Below are 15589 nucleotides of genomic sequence, written 5' to 3' on the forward strand. Positions count from 1 at the left end.
CACGACAAGCTCTGCATTAGAAGTTGGACGTACGAGAATGTCATTCAATCTCACAACCACCTGTAAGCTAGGTGTCATTGTGCCCACTTGCTGAGGCTCCAGGAGTGCAGCCATGTATCCTAGTAAGGGGCAGAGTGGGGGTGTGAACCCAAGTCAGCCTGACCTCACGTCCAAGCCCATCCCACTGGGCCATGCTGCAGGGAATGAGCGTGTTCGACATGAACCTGTTGTGAGGCTGTCGCTCGGAAAAGGAACCAGAACACCCAATTGAGAATTTATAAAAGGGGGGGTCTTTATTAGCCGGCCGGTGACTGCTTCCCTAGATATTCTGGTAAGAAAGCAGCCCCAAGTCTAAGTTTAAGGGGCCTTTTGAAGGCAAAAAGTCACATAGTCACACAGGCAAAATTATCATATAGTCATACACATTTCCTCCTAGTGTGAGGAGGGAGGGGGTTTGGTGAGGCCTAGCAGCAAGCTGGTTACAGAAATCAAGATAAGCCAGTTATTCACTCAGGGACAGCAAGAACTTCCCCAGGGCAGTTTCCTCCCTAGGTTGTCTGGATACATCCGGATACAGCTCTTGGTTTTATCAGCCAGGAACAGCATAGGCGGGAAACAGCAAAGGCAGGCAGAATTTAAAATTTTTCTAAGTACAGATAATTTTTAACTTCCAATTTCTACTAGAAGTCCTGGGAGGTTTTCAAACAAAAACACTTTTCAAACAGTAAAAATGGCATAAGCTAAATCAATCTACCTTGTCATGCGGGTGGTGTGAGAAATGGGCCTTGAGGGTGGAGCCTATTCTAGCCATGACCAGAAGAGAGAGCAGATACTCCAAGCACGTGGGAACTCTGATAAAGGCACGAAGGAACGTGCAGGGAAGAGAAACCTGCCACGTGCGGGCTCAGTCTGATGTGCAGAGGGAAAGCTCCAGGAGCAGAAAGGAGACAGCAATCAAGTAATGGCCCATAGGTGCAAACAATGCTTAATTATTTTGACCAGAGTCACTACAAAAGGAGAAAATGGAACATGACCCAACCCATCCCAGGATAGTAGCTATTAATGAAAAGGTGGAAATGATACACACCCTGGGGGAAGTCAACCCACCCTGACAATTTCTACTCAGGATCCTTGCCAGTGCCTTCAACATCAGCCACAGATAAGGGATGGTGATGGAGTTTGGATGTGTTGTCCCCGCAAAACTCATGTGGAAATTTGATCCCCAAAGCAGCTGTGTAGGAAACTGATTGAGTCATGGGGGCAGATCCCTCATGGATGGATTAATGCTCTCTCCATGGGTGGGGGGATTAATGAGTGAGTTCTCACTCTATTAGTTCCCGCGAGAACTGGTTGTTTATAGGACCATGGCACTTCCTCCCTCTCTCTCTTGCTTCCTCTCACCATGTGATCTGCTTGTACCCGCCAGCTGCCTGCCACTTTCTGCCATGAATAGAAGTAGCCTGAGGCCCAGGCCAGATGCAGCTGTCCCAGAATCGTAAGCCAAATAAACCTCTTTTCCTTATAAATCACCCAGTCTCAGGTAATTCTATTATAGCAACATAAAACGAACTAATACAGATGGTAACTTGGGCTGAAACAACAAGCCCCTGTATAGAACTATCTGTGCCTGAAGGTGATGCATCCCAGGGCATGTGTAGGTGAAACTCCAGGCCCACAAACCTGGCACCCGAGCGGCCTTGTTTTATGGCACATGACCATCAGACACAGCTGCCCAGTCAGAATGACTCCATGTGAAATGTGAAATAAAACACAGAGGGAAGTTGCCAGTAGGTGGTAAAAGCTGAAACGGGAGCATCCCAAAACCCAGAGACCAGCTGGGCAGCCAAGGTAGACACATGCAGGCTGAAAGCACAGGGAAGAACATTCCCAGGGCCCAGCTCTCTTGGGCCCAAATGTACCATGGTTCCTGCCCTTGGTCTTCCGTGAGATCCTGTGTGTCTGCCTTCTTGGTCCCCAGGTCCTCATACAATAAATCTTTCCTCAACCAGCCTCCAGTGGGTTTCTCTGCTCCTCGCAATCAAAGAGCTAGAGCAAGGCCCCCAGTGAATATCCTTGAATCTTGTTGTTACACAGATAGTGATTCAGTGGACATCAGACCTGGGATTCTTCATTTCCAAACCCACTCCTAGGTGGTGCTGCTGCTGCTGACCAAAGTTAGAGTAGCAAATGTGTAGAACACTATTTGCAGACCAGCCGGCATGACCTTTTGTTTCTGTGGAGACCTCTGGAGATTCTTACCTTCCCACATCAGTCCCTAATGGAGCCATGTATTATTCGGTGAGGGACTCCAGAGAGCTGATCCTATGCAATTTTTGTTAGCACCTGCTATGTCCCCAGCAAGGGGTGCTTTCGCAGGTGTTTTCTTGTGTGGGAAGTAGGGTAGACCTCATGATCCAAGTACAAACATTTACTGAGCTCCTACTCTGTGCCAGATAAGGTGCCAGGAGCTGGGGATGCAGAGATGAAAGACTGTGCTCCCTAGGGAGTCTATCAGAAATTCAGGTAGGGAAATAAGCCATTTCCACGTAGTAGGACACGTGCTCTAGAAGTAGGAAGCGCAGGAGAGGTATCCGAAGCAGAGATGGGAGTGAAAGCCAGCTCCCCAGGGAGGTGATGAAGTGGTGCAAGCTGCAGGGAGAGGAAGTGGGAGCAAAGGCAGGGGCGCACGTGCAGAACTGTGCTTCTGTGGAAGGAGAGAGGCTGTGACAGAAATGAAGCCGCGAGGTAGGCTCCGGTTAAATTAGGAAGGGTTCAGGCTTTATCCAGAAGGTGAGAGCCAGCCACAGACGGATTTTAAGCAAACAAGTGCCAAGATCTGATGGGGATTTAGGAAAAACGCCTCTAGCACCAACCAGGAGGTGTCTGTGCTGCAATCCAGATGGGAGGTGACACACTAAGACCTGGCTGGCTCCCTCCAGCTGCCCCGCCTTATTGCTGTGCAAACACTTCGCTCCACCGTGACTCAGGATGCCAGTTCATGGAAGTCACATGGTGCGATCCCTTCTGTGACTCTGACCCCACAGAAAAGACTCACTGGACCCTGGAGGGGAGAGGACCCGCCCCGGCAGAAGAGGCAACAGCTGCAGTGGGGCATTTAGAGGGGAGAGATTTCTTTCCCCGATCCACCTGCTGTGAATGAGCCTCCATGACCTGCCTTGGCACGGGGGGTTCCTGCTCCTAGGCCACTGCCAGGCCTTGTGCTCCCACACTTCACCATTCCCCAGTGCAGTGTCTCCCAAAGGCGCACGATGACTGAACACACAGATTCATGGAGATTCAGAGTCTCGGGGGAGAGACCTGAGAAACCATGTTTTTAGGAATCGCCCCCGCTGAATCTTGTGCTCAAGTAAGGGCCGTCCTGGTGCGGCCCCTGGGCCCGTCAGCTGGCCCTGGGCTGACTGCTAGGAGGCCGTCTTGAGACAGAGGCCAAGAAGAGCAGGAGGAGAAAGGACAGAGCAGGCGCTGAGAAGGGTTTCTCTGGAAACTGCATACATTTTTGAAATGGAAGCCGCACGGGATTGGGAGGGTTTTGTTGGGTTTTGTTTGTAATCATCAAATTACACCACCAGCTCACAAGAGCTTCAGAGGACTTGGGACAACATTTTGGAGATTTTAAAGCACTCCATCCACATGGCCTCACTGGATGCTAACAATGCTGCAAGTTGTGGGACACACTGACCATGTCCTTTTCCTGATGAGGACAGGAGGGTAGTCAGTGGTCCCGGGACTCGCCAAGGGCACCTGGCTCATTAGGGACTCTGGGCCCAGGGGCCCCACCACCATGGAATCCCCAGTGAGATTTATTGTGTGCTGAAAGGGTCAGAGGAAACAGTGAAGAAAGGAGGCGGGTGTCTCCTGGCCTATGCAGGAGGGAGTTTCTACAGCACAGTCAGTTTCACCTCTAAACCTCCTGCGGAACCAGGGAGCCAGGGACAGGAAAGCACCTCCTGCCCTGCAGCCTCCTGGCCACCAAAGGCCACTTTCCCTTGCTGCTGGGGACATGCATTGTCTGCATCTGGAGGAAGAACCACAGCTCAGGAAGCCAGGAGGAATTTGCCCTGATGCTCCCCACCCCTCCACACACACCACATGACTCAGGTGCTTCCTGTAAGTGACCCCTGATGACCTGTCAAGGATCATAGTGCCCTCAGCACTCTCATCAAGCCGTGTCAGGGACAGGGCCAAGATTTCAAAGTAGGGCTGTCTCTCTCCAAAGCTTATGTTTCTTTAGGGGGTGCACAGCTCACCCCAAGCATCCTCCACAAGGGAACAAAGCCTGTCTCATCGCAGTGTCCCAGAGGTTTCAGCCTGCAGAGTCAAGCTACTTTGACAGAGGCATTGCACCAAAGGGGCCCAGAATCTAGCCAATCCAATCAAAGTCCCCCCTGAGAGAGCTCTCCAGACTTCAGTTCCTGCTCTTTCGAGGGCCCCAAGACTCTGCTGGAGCTTGGTTTGAGCACTGGGACCCTGGCATCAGGGAAGCCCCTTGGCCCTCAGTGCTCTCATCTGACCTGGCAATAACAGCTACACTACAGGGTCCTCGAGGTGAGTATGTGGCACAGTGAGTCCCTAGCACCCCATGACCACAGTAGGTGCTCAGTAAATATCAGTTCTTTTTTCCTCTTAGGGCTTTGCCCAGAGGCTGAGAATGGAAGAGTTGGATGGGACTTCACAGATCCCTTCTATAGAGCTCTAGGCTTTGGTAGGCAAAATAATGGCCTCCCAAAGATGTCTACGTCCTAATGCCCAGATCCTGTGAATATACTGGGACACCTGGAAAAGGGAAATCAAGATTGCAGATGGAATCAAAATTGCTCATCAACTGACCTTGAGGCTGGGAAATTATCCAAATGAGCTTAATGTAATCACAGGGTCTTTAAATGTGGAAGAAGGAGGCAGAGGGTCAGAGTCAGAGATCTGAAGACACTCTACTGCTAGTTTTGAAGACAGAAAGGGGCATGAGCCAGGGACGTGGGTGGCCTCTAGCAGCTGGATTAGTCAAGGAAGAAGATTCTCCCCTAGACCCTCCAGAAGGAACACAGCCCTGCCGACTCCTTCATTTTTAGCTCAGTGAGACCCATTTGAGACTTCTGCCTGCCAGAACTATAAGAGAATAAATCTGTGTTGCTTTAAGACACTAAGTCAGTGGTAATATGTTACAGCAGCAACAAAAAACTCATACATAAGCCAACTTTCTCATTTTGCAGATGGAGAAACCAAAGCTAAACACCTGCCTAAGGTCACTGAGGGATGACAAAGCTGGGACTAGAACACGGGTTGCTTGAATTATCATTCAATATCATTTAAACTACATCATGCTTCCTTCCATTACTTACTATCTATAGCCTAGAATCTAGATACTAGGAGTGACTGCCATTTATTATTCATTCAACAAATATGTCAGGCCCAGTATGGATCAGGCACTATGCTACGTTCTCGGAACACTGCAGTGAATAAGACCCTCATGGAGCTGTTGGTCCAGTGGGAGAGTCTCATACACAGCAGGGTGACAACTGCTGTGACAAGCCCTGACCAGCGCGGGGCTGCCTCTCAGATGGAGGCAGTGATGTCTATGCTGAGGTTGAAAAGCTAAGGTGGCGCCCACCAGGGGAAGAATGCTGGGTTGCTCCAGTAGAAGAGGAAACAGAATGTGCGAGGCCAAGATGGGCAGAGGGGAAGCAAGGTGCCCTGGTGTGTGGAATCAGAAGGGAGGACTGAAGCATAGAGCTGGGGGGAGGCAGGGGACTGTGAAGAGAGGGCTAGAGCAATAAGCCGGGGTACAGGAGCAAACTCCAGGTACCCTCCAGCCAAGAGGAACCAGGGCTATTGGGGGCCCTGGCAGCCCCCAGCCTCACTCACCGGAGCCATCTGGAATGGCCCTGACAAAGGTGGGCAGCATCTTCACTGAGGCTGTGGGGTTGGTGTCCTTCGCCAGGCCTTTCTCCATCTCTGCCTGGAACCGTGCCATGATGTCCAAAAGGGTCTCGTCAGAGAGCCGCATGTGATACAGGAACCTGTCCACCTGGAACAGAAGCCAGGGCGACCAGGGTTGGCTGCTGGGGTGCTTGCCCTCCGGGGGAGGCTGGAAACTCCCTCTCCCATCACGAAGCTGCATTCCTGACTCGGGGACAGCTTCACAATGTGGATTCCCAAAGGCTCCTCACCTGACCCCTCATCAAGCAGGGGGTCAAGGTAGGGAACTGGGAGAATAGAATGAAATGGAAGGCTGAGCTGTGGATTTACTCCTTTGAAAGGCAAACTCTGAGAAGGAAATGATCCCCCCATTATTCTGAGGGGACAATGGAGGGGCAGAAACTAGGGCCCTCACCATTACCCCATCGCTTTTACACTGGAAGAGACTAGCTATAAGCTTGAATCTTAAATTCCTAAACATGGAAGCTTTCTTTTGTGCAATGATGTCAATAGATATATCCAAATGTATTTCCCTTTGTTTATTGTCTGCCAGGGAGCTCAGAGCTAAATTCAGTTTCCAACTGCAGTTTCTTAAAATCTAGTCCTTTAAATTTCCATTTTGCTTTAATGAAGTTGTTCATGTTAAGATGATGTTTAATTGTTAAAGTCAGCTCAGATTGCTATTGGAAATGAGTGGATGTCCTTCAAGTTACCAGGAAATTGGGGCAAAGGGTCACTGCCCCAAGAGAGGGAAATTATAAAATTCACTATGGCTAGGCTCAGTTCATTTGAAGGTAATATGTCACATCAGGAATGGCGGAAAAGCTTCCTCCCCCAGACTGATGTTAACGAGTTGGCAGCCTGGATTCCCAGGGCTCATCAGCTTAGCTTATGGATGGGGGCAGGAGCAAAGATGGTGGCACGCTCGTCCTGGATTTGCCAGCCCTGTTGGGTTTCCACCCGTCCAGCTCACAAGGAAGTTTGCCCCCGGGCACGTTCCTGGGGAAGAGCACTTTTACCTACGGATGAGAACATGAGTTGCAGTCTACAAAGGGCTTTCGTGTGTGTCACCTTGTCTAATCTCCAGAACATCCCTTTGAGGCAGACAGGAAAGGCCAAAGTTAGTGTCCCTAATTGAGAGATGAGGAATACAAGGCTCAGAGCCATGAAGTAGCATTAATAGAGCTGTAGGTAAGTGGCAGAACTGGGACTATAATGCAGTGTCTGGACTCCTGCCCCCACAGCCTGGTTTTATCTCACAGCTCAGTGTAAGATCCACAAGCCCAACACACAAATTACACCAGAAGTGCAGGGCTCACGTCACCTTTATCCTAAACCAGGTGCACAGCCATCAGCCGGGACTCAGAGACAGGAGGACCCAGCTCAATCCAGGGTCAACACAGAGACCCAAGACAGTACAATGGCCCCATGGCTCCAGGGACACGAGGGCCAGAGAGAGGTCAGAAAACCAACAGAGGGCCATTAACAAAAAAGGACAATTGAGCTTTCAGCATATTTGAGAAATAGGATGTAACCAGGTCATGCTTCATTAAGGGCTTCCTGCTCACCCTGAATCTGTTCACAACTAATTGGTTGGCACAGCCACACACAAACTGGACAGAAGGGACGTGACCCAAGTAATTGGGGTTGGGGTAGGGTGGGATGCCCCACGTGGGAACTCAACTCAATCCTTTGTCACCCCAAAGCCCGTCAGACAGTGCCCCTGAGCCTACTGATCATTTTTGCTCGGGCCAAGAGTTTAAAGAGCTTCTCCAGGCATCTGCATAACGTGATTACTGAGTAAGTAATTGTTTTTGAGGCCCTGTTGGGGTCATTTGCAAGCTGTAGTTGAATGGAGTCATTCGGCACTTGGGGTTGCTGCTGCTTTTTCAATAAGCCAAAGCCATGACAGAAAGAATGTCAACTTAGCGACAGTTTGTTTATTTTTGTGTCTTCCACGGCACCTGGTCCAGTAGCTAAAAGGGAGGAGTGGAACTTATGTTGGGGCAAAAAAAACCTATCTTTTAAACCCAAATTGGTGATTTGGGGCATGTGTGGCTGAGACACACATCCCATTCACTAAGGGAGAGTGATTGTGTTGCAGAAAACCAAGCCCCCATTCAGAGTGCCTCACAAACTGTAATAGGGGATCTTCTAAACAAGAGAGCCCACACCAGCATATTTAACTCAGAAAGGGCAAATTCAGAAACTCGAAGCTCAGAGCTGTTGAATTACACAATGTAGGAGCTGGAAGGGACCTTGGAGATAACCTAGTCCAAAGGTTTCACTTTATGAATCGAGTAAAAAGGTTCTACACTCTTTGACCCAATGATTTCACTTCTGGGAATCTATTCTCAAGAAATAATTCTAAATATGCAGAATAGTAACTATATATTAATGTCTACCATAGCAATATTTTAATTATTAAAAAATGTTTTTTAAAGCATCCAAATGTTTAACAAGAGGGAAAAAGCTAAATAAATTATGGCATATCTACTTGATTGAATTTTAGGAAGACATTAAAACGATAATTATGAAGGTAATGGAGAAATGTACACAACAGGTTATAATAAAACAAGTGAAGAAAGCAAGACTCAGGACTGTGTGTACATTACAAGTATGACTGTAAAAACATAAACCATGAAAAAAGACTACAAGGGCTTCCACCTGTAAATACAATAATGCTTGTGATGAAAGGTAAATTAAAGGTAGGATTATTAAAGGTAACATTTCCACTTTTCCCTGATGTTGACTCACTAAGCTGTAAAAAATACACATACAAAACCTAACCAGTCCTTCCCTTATGGAGGAACGATTTGCAGGTCAGTAACCAGGCCTGGTCCAGTGTTATCACTAGGTCAAATAATGTCAATATATTGAATAGGAAAAGAAGCTGTCAGAGCAGTTTTGTTTTGTTTTATTTGTCTTAATTTTGTTATGGAGAAATTTTTTAAAATGTTTTCAGGGTCTCAGTAGTAACACTCACAGGCAAGTATGGCCAAGATCTTAACAACTCGAGGTAGGAAGCACAGAAACTGAGTAGGGTTTCAGGCCTTAGCCTAGCCAGACAATGTATTTACAGTGGCTACAAAGTGCTCCCAACTTTCTTGCCTCCCATGGAGAGAGGAAAGGTTAACTCCAGGCATTGACAAAGGCTGACCCTCTTTCTAGCAGGACCTGGAACACATCAGTGGAGGCTGCATTTCCAGTCAAAGAGGCCTCCTGATCCTGTACCTCGGCTAGTGGACAAACATGTCCTGCCTGATCCTAGGGCACAACAAAAGGTTAACCACCACAAAGAGGCCCAAAGAAATGAAATTAACTTGGAGAATCAAAGGTTTCAGGGTTCCAAAGGCTCCTCCTTGGTGCTGGGAGAGACGCTGTAAAAGTTGCATCTTAACTAAGCAGGTAATAACAGAAAGTGGAGGGCCAGTGGAGGGCTCTGTGAATTTAATCAACAAGTGAAATTAAGACAGGTTAAATCTGATGGGTTTAAAATATCTTAAAATTTGCTGTAACTTCTAATCCAACTCTCTAATGGATAGAACTTACTGGGTCCCCGCCGCGGGTTCGGATCCTATATAGGAATGGCCAGTGCACTCACTGGCTGAGTGCTGGTCGCGAAAAAAGAACTTACTGGGCATTTATCCCACCAAGCACATGAGGGCTGTAAGGGGCCATGCATCTGCTCTTTCATTTTGAAAAGCATCATGGCACAGTGCAAAGAACACTGGAGGAGGAGTCTGCTGACTTGGGTTTAATCCTCTTTCCACGTTAAATACCTGCATGACCTTGGCTAAGTCCAACTGCTGGGAGGACTCCTGTTAACTGTGAATTAAGAAGCTACGTGCCCAGGGCCCTCCTGCTGCTGCAGACAGCCACTGTGTGGCCGCAGTGGCAGGCTAGGCTCACCTTAGCTCTCTGCAGAGAATCCTGATTACTCCCAGTTGACCCTTGGCAACCTTTAACCAGTCCACCTTCAGTGTACCTTAGCATGAATTTTGTAGACAAGTTCCCCAGGCAAAATAACAAAATAACACCCATCATTAATAGCATACCATTGGCAAACAGCATGTGCCAGTATTGTACATTAATGCTTTCCTGTTGCCCTATTTATATGCTTTCAAATATATGAATAATCAGATCTGCTGCAAAAGTTCTTAAAACATCTTTAAAAATGACTCTCCTCTCCTTTGTGGCCTTCCCCCCATTCTCACCCCCAAACATTCCTTACATCGAACACAGTCCTTTTCAGGCTTTCTAAAGACATTCTCTTCACCCCCTTCCACATCTGATACCTGCCAGGAAGTTCTGAGTGAAATTCAGGGTTCAGGACAATAATGCAATGCCCGGTCACATGAGAGACTTATTTCCTCTTCCCCTCTGTGAGTTTTTCACTGGTCATTTACTCCTGGTATCTTTTCTAATAAACTCTCTTAAATCATTTTTGACATAGGCAGAGAATCGGTTCTGTCAGTGAAGGAGGAACCAGGCATCTCTCAGCTTTCTGAGTCCTTACCTTCTTGATCTGATCCTCCTTCAGTTTGGTGAAGTAAAATGCCATCAGGTGTACGGCAAACATTTTCCCCAAGTTTGTTTTCTCCTGAGATGGGCAGAGATTTCTGTTGGGTGTTTACTCCTACGTCTCTGGAGTGCTACACGCTTCTAGTTCAGGCTGGAGACCTCCTGGGAGCTGGCGTTTCAGACTAAATACTTCCAGCCTGCTTGGTTCGATGATTAAACTTTGCCCCCTCGCTCTGGTCCCTCCCTCTGTCACACACTTTATTGTCTAACAGAAGGCTCTGGATGGTAGCTAAGGGTTGGTGGAGGGGAAGGCATGGAATTGATGGGTTGCTCAACTATTTGAAAATCAGGTGCCACAAGATCTCATTGCTAAGCAACACTCTCAAGCCAGTGCTCTGCCAAGACCACTCAGCCGAGGAAAATCTTTGGAGGAGTTGAACACTAAACAAAGCCAACTTTCAACCAATCGAGCTGCTCTGCAAATTTTTAGTCTGAGGCTTTTCTTTTTAGTCCCTTTCTCCTCAACTGGGCAACATAACTGCACGACTCCCTGCTCCTCTGAAGTACTGTCTTAATTAAGGCTAAACATTGCCCTAGTCAGGGAGATTTCAAGAATGTTGGAGCACATTCCTCTATTTGTGACAGATCAGATCCCTCAGCTAACAGCCCATGGTTAATGGAGAGCAATCAATAAAGGTTAATCTATTCACAATGTTAAGCCAGAAAACCTTTATTTCACAGGTAGTGACCCAGAAAAAAATAAGCATGAGAAAGAATGAATTCAAGGCACCATTACTCACGGGGAAGCTGCTACCGAAGAGAAAAATTGGTCACAGATGGGAAATGTCCCATGTCACTGAGACATTTGTTTTACTCACTTATCTCACTCATCACACTTGATATGAAAAGAACCCAGAAAAGGGCCAATGTGCAGGTACAATAAACCTGGCACTCTTCCACAGTCCTTGGCTGGGTAATGAAATCAATAACAACAACACTGTTAACAACAACAGCTAACATGGGTGGAGCATTTACTATTCCCATTTTACAGATGAGACAACTGAAGCCAAGCAAGGTTAAGTGACTTACTCAAAACCACAAAAGCTTTGTTCGTAAGTGATACAGTGAGGAATCAATCCCTGGAGTTTGATTCCAGTGTTAGATGAGCTCTTAACCAGTGTTAGATTTGGCAAGATGGAGAAGAGAGACCTGAGCCAGGCACCATTTCAGCCAAGCAGCTTTGTTCCACCAGCGTGGAGGGGAGACTGAATCAGAGCAGTTCCCACCCCCGTACAGACTAAAAAGATTTTATAAGGTTTGATTTAGAAGAAGGGCATTGGGTGGTCATTTTTGCATAAGAACCTGTTTTGCACAAATACCAGTTTTTTTTTTTGAAAGGCAAGGGGAAGAGGGTGGAAGTTGCTTAAACTGGTTGTGCTGATGCTGGCCATGAGGCCTAATATTCCTCCCTTTTGTGCTTGGTAAAAATAAAAAAGGATGTATTTATTGTTATTAGGGAGACCACCCAGAACAGGTATATGGATGAAGGCCCGTCTTCTATAACTTCTTCATGCTGATAAAAGGGGTGGCAAGGGGATAATGATCTGGGGGTTCTCCTTGTCACGGCCCTTGAGGCTGGAGATGACAATAGGCATCTCTCATCATCAGAATTTCAGTTACCCACTCATGAGTCATTGTCTGCATGGTCGTGCAGAGGAACCTGGAGGATTGTTGTAGAAGTACACGTCCTACAGACAGCAGAAGGAAGATTTTTACAAAGGGAATTAGGATGGGGAGCAAAGTGGGTAATAGTCATGAGTTCTTAGACCATTCAGTTGGTAGAGTTTTTAGGTACCAGTATTTAATGTTGGCTCTCACACTCTTCTTTCTCCATACGATAGATACTCAACTGATACTATAATTAGTAGCAGCATTCTGTTGGGTTATTGTTAAGAATTTCACTTACTTGGAAAACTAAATACAGAGATATCACTTTGTGGCGTAATCCTGCTCGACTACACCAATTGTGAAGCTCTGCTAAGCTACAGGTAATGTCAGAATCCTGCTCACAGCGCCAATTGTAGCGCTCTTAATCCTGTTCATGACGCCAATTGTAAAGCTACTTAACCACACTAGTTGTCGGGCTCTTTTACCTGCTGGTAATCCTGCACCAACTGGGCCGATTGTTGAGCTAGGGCTGGGTCTGGAGCTCCCAGACCCCTCAAGCCCATTCACAGACTGGGTCACAAACCCTTCACACGCCAGGCTGGGTCACGAGACCCCTTACACGCAGGTCTATGAGCTAGGTAACTTGCCAAAAGGTCCTTGGAGCCGTAGGTTGGAAAGCATGGCCACGCAGGGCAGACACCCAAGGCAGATGCCCGACCACCTGCTTCACTCAAACTCTCTCTCTCTCTCTCACACAAAAGAATAGCAACAAAACTAAAAGGATACATTGGCGCACATGCACACTAACTCCACACACATACACACACACACACACACACACTCACACACATAATTTGCTTACAAAAGATGCTGAACCACACCCGACTGAACCCGAGGGGAGGGCCCTGACCAAACTATTCTATTTTCCCAACACACTTCAACAGGGTCTTCTCAGTGGGAGAAAAGAGCAAATGAAGAAATTCCTACCCATATCATCCCAAATACTAATTAAATACTTAAATTAGCAACTCACCAGATGTTAACAAACGTCTGCCTGGCACCCCAAAGTTTCTCATTCCTACATAGCACCTGCTCTTCGATACAAGGGGCCTCTGAAAAAAACGTGTTTTCCTGGTCAGCTTAAAAGCCTCAGCTTTGCTTGCTTTTCTACTGCACAATCTCATTCATCAAAACAATTACTGAATTACTGGAGAAGAAACCTTCAATAGTTGCCTCTTCAGAAGCTGCTGATTCTCCAATCAGGTCTCTCTACCCATTCATCATGTGGAAGAGCCATCAGGAGTCTAGCTTAAGCCTGCAATGCACACTTGATGAAAATTATTACAGATACCTTTCTCAGATTGATATAAAACTGTCTCCCGGATTGAGAATTTCTATCCTTTTCAGTCTGTTTACCCCTTAGACTGTGACTTTTAGTTCCTTTGCTTTGTGTATTACACAAGCAAACAAAGGTTAACCTTCAGTTCCCAAAACCATTCAGTTCCCCAAACCAGGTGGAATTGTTGGTATTCTGAAAAAGGCAGGCTCCATCCTAGCTTGCAGTAGCCGTAGCCGAGGCGCAAGGTCACCTGCCCTGGAGTGATAATGTTACTTGTCTTAATTCCCCCACTTAGAAAAGTAACCTCTGCAGTACAGTATGGCACCAACTATCTTTGATTTATTCAACATAAGGATCAGAGGTTACAATGGCCCATTGACAAAAAGACACAAAGCCATAACCAAAGGTTTCTGCAATCTCACAGTTGCTTGTTTGAGTCAGATAGGCAACCTTTGGAATTTTAATTAGGCGAATGACACCAGAGTATTTTCATCTGTTATATCATTCAACGTTAAATCTAAGCACATTAGCATATACATTCCAGGTATGAGTTAGCTGACTAAACCAAGAAGTTTAACAATTAGGAGGACTATGTGCATTTGGAGTCATCATCTAGCTCAGCCCCCTCATTTTATAGAATCAAAATGATTAGGTTATTTTACCATTGCTCATCTGATTATCCCAATCCCACCCTTGGAATGTTTCACCTTTATTAAAGCTCTACATAGCTATTCAAGAATCTGGGCTTAAGTCTTATAAGTACTTGGATTTTGCTTAAGAACACCCATTAGAGGGTTGACACTGACAAGTGACATTTTAAAATGTATTCCCCTTCTGGCCCAAATCTTCCATGTAAGAAGGGACACTCTCATTTCTCTGTTTCCATAGAGCTCCACTTTCATCCACATGTTCCCTTTGTCAGGGCCAAAGTTAACATCTGCTTTCCTTTAAGTACTAGGCATAGTGGGGGGATTAGAGTCAAATAAAACTTACCTGTTAATTTAGCACGCACTTATATGGTGTTTACTTGGTGCTTTACAATATTAGTTTCCCACAGCAACTGTCTTTCTCCCCAGTTTGCAGATGGAGAAACAGTAGCACAGAACCCAACTAGCATATGGTGGAATAGAGAACTGAATGCAGCAGTCTGGCTCCACAGTCCATGCTTAACCACTGTGCTGCACTGGCTTTCACTAGCCTGGAAGCAATGCACAGGGGAAACATGGGACCTAAGCTGGAAAAGCAGCCCAAAGTTCCGGGTGATGCAGTGGAAAGTGCACAGCCTTGGGCTCTCACTTTGGCTCTGCCTTTGCTGAAGAGGAAGTTCCAAGTTCATTTCTATAAAGGGTTCATAGCTACCTTGGTAGTCATTATGGGAATGAAAGTAAATTAGTGAGATCCCTTAAGGGAAGGTATGTGGCCCACAGTGGACCCACTAAAAGCATCTCCTGAATCTAAGTCTTTACCTAGCTAGGGACCCCTTATTAAAGTTCCAACTTCATCTCCTCTCCTTTGGTTCCTTAGGATGAGGACAGGTGTGCAGCCCTTCCAGAACATTCAGTACAACGTAACCAGAAACTGTTAGAAAGCACCAGTTCCATTTACTTGAATTATAAGAACAGTTGGAAATTTTATAAAAAGTCCATTCCTGTTACTAAAGAAAATAGATCTTGAATTCTGCCCTGTATTCTTTCTAACAGTAAGTCCAAAGTTAAGTTGTCCATAATATAAATCAGTCTGACCCGCTGGTATTCCACATACTGCAAAGGAATAAGAAAAAGAGTGTGTGAGAGAGTAAACTTCCACAGAAAGAAAATCAATGTAGAAACTTCCAAACTCTGCCAGTAGTTACAGTTACTATGGTGTCTCCATGGGAGCAACCACAAATGAAACAGAAATGCTAACCTCAGCAAGTTTCAAAAGAATTCTACTGATAATTTTTTATAGTTTTATTCCTAATCTAAGAGAAAACAGGGAAGGCTGTCTTATGACACCATTTTTTATCAAAACTGTACATTAAGAGCCATATTTGCAAAATACATGTCAAAGAGAGACAAGCCATACAAGGAAAAGCATTTCATATGGCTTTTAACATTTCCCAGCATAATTACAATTTCAAACAAG

At 46.3% G+C, this 15589-nt stretch overlaps 1 protein-coding gene across 1 annotated transcript in view; it reads right to left on the minus strand.

The window, feature by feature from the left end:
• Positions 1–10516, minus strand: part of HKDC1 (hexokinase domain containing 1) — a 43653-nt gene extending 33137 nt beyond the window's left edge. Inside the window, exons 1-2 of the mRNA XM_063102806.1 lie at positions 10454–10516; positions 5881–6043 (exon numbers count right to left, since the gene is read on the minus strand). Coding sequence (XP_062958876.1) covers positions 5881–6043; positions 10454–10516 — 226 coding nt within the window. The remainder of the gene's footprint in view (positions 1–5880; positions 6044–10453) is intronic.
• Positions 10517–15589: the final 5073 nt, after the last annotated feature.

This window comes from Cynocephalus volans, chromosome 7, assembly GCF_027409185.1.
Source record: "Cynocephalus volans isolate mCynVol1 chromosome 7, mCynVol1.pri, whole genome shotgun sequence".
In the NCBI taxonomy this organism is placed as follows: Eukaryota; Metazoa; Chordata; class Mammalia; order Dermoptera; family Cynocephalidae; genus Cynocephalus; species Cynocephalus volans.